Source organism: Parambassis ranga, chromosome 19, assembly GCF_900634625.1.
Source record: "Parambassis ranga chromosome 19, fParRan2.1, whole genome shotgun sequence".
NCBI lineage: Eukaryota > Metazoa > Chordata > Actinopteri > Ambassidae > Parambassis > Parambassis ranga.
This window is the reverse complement of record NC_041039.1, coordinates 21,506,999-21,519,310: the sequence shown is the minus strand read 5'-3', so window position 1 is coordinate 21,519,310 and position 12,312 is coordinate 21,506,999. Positions and strand designations below refer to the sequence as shown.

Here is a 12,312-nt window from a genome sequence, read left to right as displayed (position 1 = left end):
CATACTATAAGTCCCCCTTAAGCCCTGGAGGGTTTCACATTGTGGCTGGAGACACTGGACACGCTCTCTGGGTGTTCTCTTTTAGAGGTTTAATGAACTGTGCGAGTCAGCTGTGATATTTCTTTACTCGGAGATACCCTTGGAACCTTTTTCCTTCCTTTCCTGTCACCACTGAGCCTGTTAATCTAAGGCGCCTCCACCTCTAGCCTCAGATGTTCCGAGGCGAAGCAGCCGCCGCGCTGAGGCTGCTAGCTAGCAGCACACGTCTTATGGAAAGGCCAGAGTGTTTTTGTCGTCTCTTTTTGTTTCAAGACCTCGGCTGGAGGAGAAATTTACTCAGCACCGGCAAAGATCTTTGGAGCAGCTTTCTGCCCGCTGGAGTCAGCACGGCTCATCTGTCAAAGCCCTTTTATACACACACACACACACATATGCACGCTGATTCACACACACATGCATGCACAATCTGGTACAAGGGGCCCTCAGTATCAGTGCCTGTTCTAAACAGACTTCCCTGTAAACCCTCCCCTCTGCTTCCTACTTTGCTCCTCTTGTTGGCCGAAGGCTCCTCCTTTCTAAACCGCCTCCTCTCTTGTGGTCACCCTACAGTGATCAACAAGGACACGAGTTGTGTTTGCGCACTGGGCTTAGATGTCAATGAGTAAAATATACATGGAAGATGAACAGAAGATGGAAGCGATATAGGGATGGCTCTGTAGGTTACTGTGACATCTTTGTTTATATTCACAGGGCCCCACTTCTGAAAGTGAATCCTTTGTCGGCCTCCCCAGTCTCTAAATTTCTTGCCTGATATCTGATATGCTGATATTGTTAAACTCCTTTGGGTCAATTGCAGATGCAGTAACCAACATATTCAAATATTTTTTTCTGCCTTTTTACTGAGTCACTTTACTTGTTGTTTTGAAGAGATGCCCATGCTAAGCTACCATGAACTGATTCAACTATGCTAGCAGTTTCTGATGCTTTGGAAACCTTCATACTACGACGCGTGGATTCTTGAAGGATTCATCAGGGGGTTCATAACATATCCCGAAAATTATTTCATATTTATGCCAGCACTGGTTGGATTCTGTTAAGCTGAAGTGGCAGAAGCGACACAAATGGGCAAAGAGTAAACCTTTAGGTGTGTGTATGAAGAGCAATTTGCTAGGAGACCATCATATTTCTTTTTAGGGGCACTAATTGACAAAAACATTGTGCATTTGTACTCTAAATGTACTTTTCCTGACCCTTTAACTAAAGATACAGCAGTTAAAAATAAAAAGCTTAAAGGTAGGGTAGGAGATTTCATTCTGATGCACGTTTTGTTAAATTAGTGTAACTTCTCTTTATAATCTGATAGCAACCAATTAGTTTGGCAGTTTAGCATTAAAACGAAGAATATGAATCATCTGTGGAAGCTATAAAACGCTAAAAACATCAGCCAATCCTCCGGCAGAGTATTGGCTGGTCGTCACTCTCTTCCTGCTCTGCGCGCACCAGAGGGGTACGTGCATGATGGCCGAAGTCACAGACCGCAGCTCGTCTTCAGGTAATGCGTGTCCATGTGATTGGGAGGCGTGGCTTCGAGGTGAGCTACAAGAGAAAGGGGCGTGTGTTTACTTTGGAAATCTGGCTGACTCTCACTGAGTTTTCAAAATCTCCTACCCTACCTTTACTATTACATCCCAAATAAAGAACTACTGTATGACGTGCTGTGATTAACACTCATAGCTCCTCTTGTTTGGACCCTTGCAGGACTTCCTGGGCCAGGCTTTCTGCACACTGGGTGAAATAGTGGGCTCTCTGGGAAGCCGCTTGGAAAAACCTTTGATGTAAGTAGCACACATCAGCAAAAAAAAAAAAAAAAAAAACACACAATATGTCTGCTGCCATTCTCATTAGACACTCACACAAGGCTCCGCTCTAATCATTAGGTGCCAGCACATGTTGAGAGTTCAGATTCTGCTCCTCAGCGTGTGATTTTAAGCACACTTGGCCTCTTGTTTGCGTTTGAACAGAAAGGAATCGAGGGCATGAAAATGGGGCCAAGATGTTGATGAAAGCGTACGCTGTCTCCATCAGCCAAATGAGATGAATAGTTAAACAGCAGCAGGCCTTAATGACAGGCTGTAAACATGTAGAGAGATGGTAAACAGCGTGTAGTGAGAAGGGACAGTTCACCCAAAGCGAAGATGTCGCCTCATTTTTTTTCTCCTGGAGAAATAATCAGGGACATTTACAAACTGAATACACGTCTGATTTTATCTTCTCAGAAGTGTATCAGGAGGAATTCACACTGCTGCCCAGGGTGAAGTCGTCTCATCTCATCTCTCTGACATCTAAGATAGACACTCCAATAGCAATATGAGCCATGAAATGAATCCACACTGAGGGGCAGGCCAGAAGAATGTATATATTTATCTTTTTGAATTTCTTCTGATGACATAAAAAATACTTTTACTACATCTTCTCCCTGGTTGTAGTTGAATCTACATGATTTTGTTGACTTCTTACATTTGCACCTGAACACATCACTTCAGTCACCATGGTGATGTCTTCTCAGTCAAATTCCTCCACTCTCAATGTTTCTGTTGAGTCTGCAATCACCACAACAAATCCTGGATCCATTTTTTAGCCACGCCTTTTCTTCCTCATAGAATCAAGCTAAAAATTGTTTTATCCAGCCCATAAAGTGGGAATACTGTTTTTTTAAACTCTTCTTATGAAATGATTGTGACAATCAAACAGGCCACAGTGGAAATTAACCCCTTCTACCCCAAGCCTCTTTTTTAAGGCATCAGCTTGAAAATGGCATGCAAATGCAAATAAATAGAGTATATCTCAGCAACCACTAGGTGTATTTGAATACTTCTGGTGTCATAATAAAGGGAACACCTGGGAGATTTGCTCAGATGTGTAAGTATTAGTTTGTATGCCTCTGGCTCTTTGTAAATTAAGATGGCACAAAGCGAAAATGAAAAAAAAAAATTCTCGTCTGTTGAAAATTGACACTTTGACAATGAATATCTCCTTACAAATGATGTAGATGAAGCGGTCTAGTTATCACAATCTGTAGCTAAGCTTGTGGACATTATCTCTGCCAAGTTTTTATTCCATTCTAATTAAGGGAAACAAAATTACAGAGGGTTTAGTCCAACCTATGTAGATAATATTAATCATTTTTAAAGGTCTTAAAATGTAATGAACCAAACTATATATTTCACTTTTAAGTCACTATTGGTGTTCATCACTTCTATTTACATCACTTTTTACTACATACATTATTACACATCTATCTATCTATACATCAACAGATGTATAAAGCAGATATGCCACGCCCATATATTGCTAAGCTAATACCTCGACAAATATGCAGGCTCATAACTTTGCAATTATGACGGGTTGATTAGGATGATTGACACCTCTATCGAAAAGCCAGAACCAATAGATTTGACAGGTAGTAGTAATATAGTACAATAGGAATAAAAAGAGGAAAGTGTCTGAAAATTAAATTATTAAGCCAAAATATGGTCCCATTGCTGTGCTGGCATCCACGTGTGTCTCTACATCCTCTACTCGTTTGACCTCTGACTGTCTGACTGCGACATGGGAGTATGCTCCCATGTCGCAGTCAGACAGCATCGGCTCGAGGAGTAGTTCATGAGGTCACCACCATACAGAAGCGCTCCTTCCTGCTTCTCAGAGGCAGCGGCGTCCACACTACTTGATCTCTGCTACTGAGAAGCTTCTTGAGTCAGAAAACAGTCACCCTGCTCAGCTAGTTGCCAAAACACTACTGACAAAAACACAGCGCTATGTATGCGCCATCCCAAACACTGTAAACCTGACGTGAAGAATGCACTTCTTCCTCCCTCCACTCTGAGTAAGTGTTTGGGGAACTCAGCTCCACTGTAACTGTCATCTGACTACAGCGTCCTCCTTTCTTGAGCTTACTGAAGAGAACAATTTGTTGTTGCTTTTGTTTTCCTCCTGAGGCAGTGAACCATCAGCAGTCGAACCATTGCCTCACCCCCATATCCTCCAGTGTGTGTGTGTGTGTGTGTGTGTGTGTGTGTGTGTGTGTGTGTGTGAAAGCGTGAGAGAGAGAGAGAGAGAGCAAGAAATCGAGTGGGTTAGAAGTAAGTGACTATGCTAGCGTCTACATCCATTACCGTCTGTCTCTGTTAAAGTGTGTGTGTGCAAGTGAATGGGCCTGCTGGAGAGTGACACACAAGAAATATGATGTAAGAATTTGTTGCTGTCGCTGAGTTATGTAATCACCTCTGCCTACAGTCATTCACTGTATCAGATCTGTGTGTGTCTGTGCATAGCTGCATGTTTGATGTGTAACTTTTTTATTTTGATATTCCCAATAAACTAATAATGTTCGTGCTTATGTGTCAGCGAGTGTAGCAGAGCACCAGTGGCCTGAAGCTTGTTTGTAGGCCTGTTTTTTATGTGTAGAAATGTCGTCTTTGTGTCCGCTCAGAGGACTGAACGACCTCTTCATATAGACACACAGATGGGGGCTTGCACACTTTCTGTGTAGACTCAGTGTCATGGAATGATGGGTTGTCCATGGTCATGGTGCAACACCTCAAATGGGTGCATGATGCCCTGATGTACCATCAATTGATCATTGATAGCGACACACCTGCTGGACAGCAGTCAGGAACTGCCTCTTCCTCCCAGCCTTTTGAGCCGCCATGCATCCAGCAGCACTCATTTTGGACATTTTCGAGCAGGGATGTAGAGATGTTATGAGAGCTTGAGGGTGTTAGAGTCTAAGAAGCTTTCCTGATGTCTTCAGGCTCTTCAGCTCACATTCAGTTCTGCACTCACCTCTCTTCTGGAGACTTTATTCTTCCTCCACTCTCTGTCTCTGTGACGCTCTCTTCCTCATCTGTCCATCTGCCCTCTTACTGAGCAGCGTCGCCCTCTCTCCATTCAGTGAATTAATTTCACTGAATGCCTCCTCTTCATCAAAGGATGGCGGTGAGTCTCAGGTGATGGGAGACGGTTTCAAAGCTCTGCCTCTGCTTTGCATCAACATCTCAAAATGTTTAATGTGATTGTAGCCTCTCTCTCACTCTGTTGGTGCTGGATAGTACTTAGCCAAATGAAATGATCTTTGTCCTTCATCGCTGTGAGCCGACCCGCGGTCTGTGGCATTCGTTTGGTCTATTTTTAGTGGTCAGTCTCCCTTGGCTTCATTGGCTGAATATTACGCTTCGCCTGCTCAGGATGAAAACAAACATTGCAGTCGAAATGTCACTGGATGTGGTTACATTTTTCTGATGTTGGTTTCTGAAGGTTTTCATTTAGCGTTAATTAATATTTATTCAGCCAGTTCAAAGGATGAATATGAGGGGAATTAGAGATATTAGACGAGAGTCTGCAGGGGTCCTGGATACATGTGCTTAGTTCAGACATTTAAATGATGTTTGCTGACACTAAAATATGTTTAAATAAATGCAACAGTAACAAGTGTATTATATAGATATATAGATTACATTATATTATAGATTATTATATACAGTGTAAACCATACGGTATAATATACTGTTACACTGCAAAATGTATATTTTCAGTGAGTATTTGTTTTTTTGTTTTCTAGTGGAATCCCGGGGAAGAAATGTGGCACCATCATAGTGAGAGCGGAGGAGCTGAGCAACTGCAGGGTAAGAGAGAGTGTTTGCTTCTCCTGTCCGCTGATGTGATGCATTAGCTGTAGGACCTGGTTATTATATTGCAAATAAGTATTTAATGAATTTAACACCAGCGAGGTGTTTTGGGTGAGTTTTTGTCTGGCTGGATCTTAGCACTTAGCAACAGTCTGTTCTTTAGTAATGACAGGCCACAGACTGACCAATCACGAACAAGTATGCATATTTAAATCCAAGAATTTATCTCCTGTTAGATTGATACCTTTATTTATGCGTTAGGTAAATATCAATTTATTGGTAGTGTTAAGTGTTAAGTAAATTTCTTGTTTGATGTTTGGACTTTTTATTGTACTTTTTTATGTTTAAAAAAAAACAAATTTAATTTCCACAGATAGAAGAAGCTAAACTCCTTTATTAAAGAGATTTGACCTTAATTATTCTTAATATTAAGTTGTCACAGCTTATTCTGGTCTGAATATTGTCATGATCACATTTATTGCTCTACGCATTAACCAGGTTTCCCATGTGCTGCAACATGAGCAGTTATTAGAGTGTAGTCAACTTTATTTGCTTAATCTGCAGTAGTGCTATATTTACTGTATGAGATAGCAGTGTTGCTATGACAGCAGAACTTCAATTAGAGAACTAAGTGTATCATCTGAAAGTGTATTTGCTAAAAATATCACAGAAGATGCATCAGGCAGAGTCACCGAATAGATGTAGGTGCTTATCAGAGGAGTTTGAGTTTCTCCTGTAGGAGCTGGTTGGAGCTGCCTGAAACTTTCAGACCTCATTTGAACCTTGCTGTTGTTCAGTTTGTGTTATGGTTGTCCCACTGCTGCTGCCTGGAGAAGGAATAACTGTAAAGCCAGAGACACCATGACCTCTAATAATATGGAATCATGTATGAGAGCTATTAAAGAAATTGGGTGTGTGTGAATAGTGCAAGTGTGCAGAGAAATGAGTACACACTCGTCCAAAGGAATCCATGAAAACCGGAGTAATTGCTTAATGAGGACCATAGAAAAACTCATTCTACTAAAGAAAAAAAATGATATCATGCTCATAATATGCATAAGTGTCAGTGTTCCAGGGTGGAATTATGCCTGATAATAATCTTTTAGATGGGTTTTTGATATGGACACAGCAGGCAGGAAATAGAATATATTCAGAGGTAATAAACAAGCTGCTGGTGGCTCAGATTCTTGTTCTGGTTGTGTAACATTTCGGTTCCTTTCCTCCTCTTTAGGAGTCGGTGATGCTCCAGTTTTGTGGCAACAAGCTGGATAAGAAGGACTTCTTTGGAAAATCAGATCCATTCCTCGTCTTCTACCGCAGTAACGAGGACGGGTCGTAAGTTGACACGCAGCCTTTCTGAGGACGTTGCTAGCACATCATGAGTGTGATTGTTCATGCTCTAAAACCTCCTATAGGCAGGATGGAAGATCTGAATGCCTATGTAGGGGTTACATAACGCTCTGTGTGTCTCATATATGTGACTCCTGCCTTCTATATGTCAAGAAGGGGAAGGCATGAGCGGAGATAATAAGTCGTAGTTAGTTGACAAGGGAAAAACAAAGAGGGAAGGGATGGATAAGATGGAGTTAAGTAACAACTGTGTGCAGAGGTCGCAGTTTCTTTGGCCCGCAGATGCTTTTATTCAAGTTGACTTCAGCGTCTCGCACTTAACACATTCTCTTTTAGTGCAGCTGGGTATTTACTGATGCAGCCTAAATGTTCTGCTGCAGGGTACAACAGCAGCACGCTGCCGTTACAAAGGGCCAGACGGGATGCCACGTTTAAAAAAGAAGAGAACAGGAAGCTGTTATTAAAGCCAGAGATCCAGCTTTAGGACATCACACTCCCCAGAGAAGAATACGCACACACGGGGTCATGAATTTATTTCTTCTGTTGTTTTTCGCAGGTACACCATCTGCCACAAAACAGAGGTGGTGAAGAATACGTTGGATCCAGTGTGGCAGGCCTTTAAAATTCCCGTAAGGGCGCTGTGTAACGGAGACTATGACAGGTACAGACACTAACATCTGACGGGTGTAGGTAAACACTGGCGTTTCAGAAAGCTTATTTGAAGGAGCAGTTCATTATGAAGTGGTCGTTCCTGTGTGTGTGAATTATGTTTATTGACTCAAAGGGTTAATTAAGACAGCAAAGGACCCAAGTAAGAAAATATCCTTTACATTTATTAAGAGTAAAACATGTCAAACTGGAGTCAATCCATCACTCCACCACTGAGAAACAGTGAGTTTATCTTGACAAAGCCACCACCGTGGTTCTTAGAGACCACAGCTTGTTCAGCAGATCATCAGCTTGGCTGTCAGATAATTTATATACAGACAAGACATAAACATCTGTAACGCTGATACTACTTCTTCTCAACAAGTGGCTTTGACACATCAAGGTCAAATGAAGCAGCTATCAGCTCTTACAGCAGGTGGACTGTGGATCTGTGGCACTGATCGGTCTCCTCTTCATCCTCTTCTTCTTCTTCCCCACAGGAGCATAAAGGTGGAAGTGTATGACTGGGACAGGGATGGAGGGTGAGGAAGCAATTCTTTTTGTGTCTCTATACACTCTGTGATGTTCCATGCCACATTTGTAATGTCCACACACACCAACACACCTCCTCCACCATGCTTTACTGTGGGAACTACAAACTGTATGAACCATTTCACCTTTCACCTTTCACCCTTTTCTGCTTTGAAAATGTCACATTTGGAGTCTTCAGACTCCAGAGTACAGACTTCCACTGGTCTCATGTCCATACCTCGTGGTTCTTGCACTTCCTCAGTAGTGGCTTCTGTCCAGCTATTTGACCATGAAGGTCTGATTCACTGCTTGAACTCAGCATTTATGTGGGCTCTGTCCTCAGGAGCTGTGTTACCTCTAATGAACCGATCCTCTGCAGGAGAGGTAGTGCCACTCTCATCAGAGCATTTGATGTTATTTGTGGCTGCACTTGAGGATACTATGGCTGCACTTGAGTTCTTGAGATTTTTTTTTTGGGGCTACCTGACCTTCTTGCCATAATGTGGATTAGACTACAACACAACCAAACCCACGACCTCAGGGAGCTAACAGAATGCCAAGAATGAAGGATCTAAAATCTGAAACACCTTTCTGTTGTAGTGCATGTGTTCCCTCACAGTATGATGCATGTCCAATGACACATTTATTATTCTTGTAAAAAAAGAAAAAAGAAAAAGAAACTGCCACAAATTCATCAGAGCATATGTGCAGAGTAGGGAAGGGCTTTTGGGATTCTGCTCACACATCCCAAATGTTCATCTCCCCTCCTGTTTGTCTCACTGTAGAAACTGTAGAGCCCCACACTGTGCTGCTGCTGCTGCTGCTGCTTTAAATATACATTAGCTATTAATGTAGTTTGAAAGGTCTCTTTGATATGAACCTTTTTAGTCTTAGTCAGGGAATAAAGGTAGTGTTTGTCTTTTGTGGGAAGTGAATTCCCTCAGTACTTAGGGGCACAAGTTGACCCATCATTGTTCATTTCACAGACAGTTTTTGACATTTCAAGGGCATTTTGCCCTGAGCTCCCATTAATATCTGACCCCGAGTCCAAGTGCGCTGATTATCTCCATGAAATTATAAAATTGGCTGCTACACCCACACCTCCAGTAACCAAGGAGCTTGTTAGTGATCCTCCTGTGAAGTCTGTGAAGACTCTGCAGACAATGTGAATACAGTAACAAAGAAAAACGAATACAATCTGTCATTTTAAAGCAGGCATGTGTACTGTTATAAATGGTTCTCCTAACACTGTCTCATTACCATGTACTGCTGTGTGTGTATGTGTGTTGTTTTTCTACAGCCACGACTTCATCGGCGAGTTCAGCACCAGCTACAGGGAAATGTCCAGGAGCCAGTCACAGTTTCACATCTATGAGGTGACATGTGACACACACACACACAGACACACACACACAGAGAGAGAGAGAGAGTGAGAGAGAGAGAGAGAGAGAGACACACACACACACACAGAAGGGATCTACATTGTGTGAGCATTTTTTTTTGACTAACAGGAGGTGAGAAAAGTTTTTTTTAGCTTTAGAAATGACACAAAAAGGCGATCTGGGAGTAAATAGGAAATGAAACACTGTACTTATCATAATTAAAAAGATGGATTATCTCTCTGATAAAGGACGACACGATAAACTGTCAATCACAGTTTTAATTGTACATTTCCAAACATGTATAGTGCCAGCTTGTCCTACGCATCACTGGGTTGGCGGGCGTAGATGTCCAGCAGTTGCTGGCATTAGCTCACCAGCACTCAAAGCACTTTTGACAGCAACAACTATAAGGGAGGTCACATTTGACCACATAAAGTCAACAAACAGGGAAGGGTCGTCCACTGTCATGCCTTCTCTCTTAAGTGGTGAGCAGTCGATTGGCTATTGGTGCTGAAGTCTTAGCTGTAGTGATAGCGATTGTAGCGGCTGTTGTGCTAATGGGGCCTGTACCATGTACACACAGCTAACATTTCCTCTTCAGGGTAATCGGGTTTTATCCGATTTGAGTGTTTCTCCCTGTGGAGTATATATGTTATACTGCCTCATGCTTATTCAGCAGCTTTTATTGATCTGAGATCACCTCATGGTTCTGCTGTGTACAGGCGGTCAGTAAAGAACATGCCAGTCTGTGCCTTTAAGCAAACAGTAGTTCCACTAAAGCCCGACCTCTGCGCTTCCTCCAGAGCTGAGAGCGGTTCACCGGCCGGTCCATCGGCTGCGTTCAAGCGAAGCATGAATCACTGAAGGTTAGGAGTCAGTGAAGCTGCTTATGAAACACAACTTGAATCACTTGGTGTCGAGGTCTTCTACCTGCACACATGTGATGCAACATGTGATCATCAGCTCTTTGGACCAGTTGCGTCTCTACATTATATCGATTCTGTGCTGCATTCTGGACCCTAAATATCACTGTGGCAAGAACACACACAACAAGGAGATGTAGCGTTTTCTGAGAGATTCTGAGAAACATCGATCGAAGTGCAGTAAGTTTTAGAAGCAGCGTCGTGGAAGTAAAATATATTAAGAGGGGAATTAAATGCAAATTCAATTTCTTCACAGGTGCTTAATCCAAAGAAGAAGGGGAAGAAGAAGAAAAAGTATCTGAACTCAGGAACGGTGAGATACATTATACTTATTGTAATCATTTTTCAATGTTACCCTAAACCCACAGTTGTTAGTAATATGTCTTCATAGTGATTTTAAAACAGTGTAAACTGTCACAATGGCATATTAATATTATTATTATAGAGAATTCAAAGATGTCTTTCTACAACTATAACTCTTATAAAGACAGAAATCATGATTAGTTTTGATAATCGTAGAATTAATAGGAACCCCTTTCCAGGTGCTCACATGATTCACTTTGTCTTAAACACTGGTGTTGTTGCTCAGGTGCGTCAGGGGAGAAGGATTGTAAATGCACGTCTATACAAGGTGTTACGGTATTGCTGCTCAATGCAGCCAGAAAAGGCAAAGGTGGAAAAAACCTGAATGATGATTGAAGTCAAGCAACTTTAGATAATGAAAATATTTGACGTTTATTTGATTAAAGTGTGCCAGAGGTGAAACGTTCATTAGATCACTCTTCCTGTTGATCTGTCTGTACAGATATGGAGGATGTTAAAGGATAATTCAGCTCAAATGCCATTTTTGCATGTTCGATATTTTGTCATAGCAAATTCTTGGGGAAAACAATAGTCAGTGCACATTCGATAGTTATTTAAAAGTTGTTCTCGATAGCCTTTCAAACCACTTTTTCACTTTACCCTGCACAAATCAACTGTAGATAGCCTGCAGAGCAACCCAAACCTCCATAAGGGAGTCATTCATATTCTTCTACTCCTTTTTTTATGGAGTCTTGCTCATGCAAATAATTCATTTTTTGCACATTTTTAATCAAAAAACATAATTAGAGTTGATGAATTATCATGATTTTTATATTTTCACACTAAATTCATACGTCACACATGATGCATTCAAAGACCAGCAGGGAGTTCAAGTCTGATGATTCTTCCTGTTTGTGTATAATCTTGACAATAACATGCGTCTCAGGTTTAGGGGTTCATATTATAAAATAAGATTCTGCTGTGTCTGCAGGTCACCCTCCTGTCCTGCCTGGTGGACACTGAGCTGTCCTTCCTGGACTACATCAGAGGCGGGTGAGTTCACGCTAACTAACCTAATATGATAATACAGCAGATGAGGCCCCAGCTTTCCTCCCATCAGTCATCAGTTATAGTAGACTGTGCTGAGGGGATTACTGCACCCCGTTATCTCCCTGCTCCCACATTAAGACAGACAGACAGCTGCCGATAACCTGCTGCTTAATTGCTCGCCGCTGCATGCTCTGAAACATGCTGTGGTATAATCTGCCGTGATTGATGGATCCATGCTTCTCCTCACATGATTTTTTTTCTTTTTGTAGGACTCAGATTAATTTCACAGTGGCAATTGATTTCACAGCATCAAATGGTGAGTGTTTGAAAGATCCCTGGAGTGTATTGAACAGATCAAACTTCAGATCTGTGTGTGATGTGACCTCTGAAGGGTTTCCTTATCAATCAAATGAAGTCATTTGAACGACAAAAAAAAAT

General features: G+C 41.8%; 1 protein-coding gene across 1 annotated transcript in view; it reads left to right on the top strand.

The window, feature by feature from the left end:
• LOC114451718 (copine-8-like) overlaps positions 1 to 12,312 on the top strand; it is a 75,447-nt gene that overhangs the window by 40,212 nt on the left and 22,923 nt on the right. Inside the window, exons 6-14 of the mRNA XM_028430526.1 lie at positions 1,759 to 1,835; positions 5,621 to 5,684; positions 6,919 to 7,022; positions 7,594 to 7,698; positions 8,186 to 8,227; positions 9,517 to 9,592; positions 10,778 to 10,834; positions 11,816 to 11,877; positions 12,144 to 12,190. Coding sequence (XP_028286327.1) covers positions 1,759 to 1,835; positions 5,621 to 5,684; positions 6,919 to 7,022; positions 7,594 to 7,698; positions 8,186 to 8,227; positions 9,517 to 9,592; positions 10,778 to 10,834; positions 11,816 to 11,877; positions 12,144 to 12,190 — 634 coding nt within the window. The remainder of the gene's footprint in view (positions 1 to 1,758; positions 1,836 to 5,620; positions 5,685 to 6,918; positions 7,023 to 7,593; positions 7,699 to 8,185; positions 8,228 to 9,516; positions 9,593 to 10,777; positions 10,835 to 11,815; positions 11,878 to 12,143; positions 12,191 to 12,312) is intronic.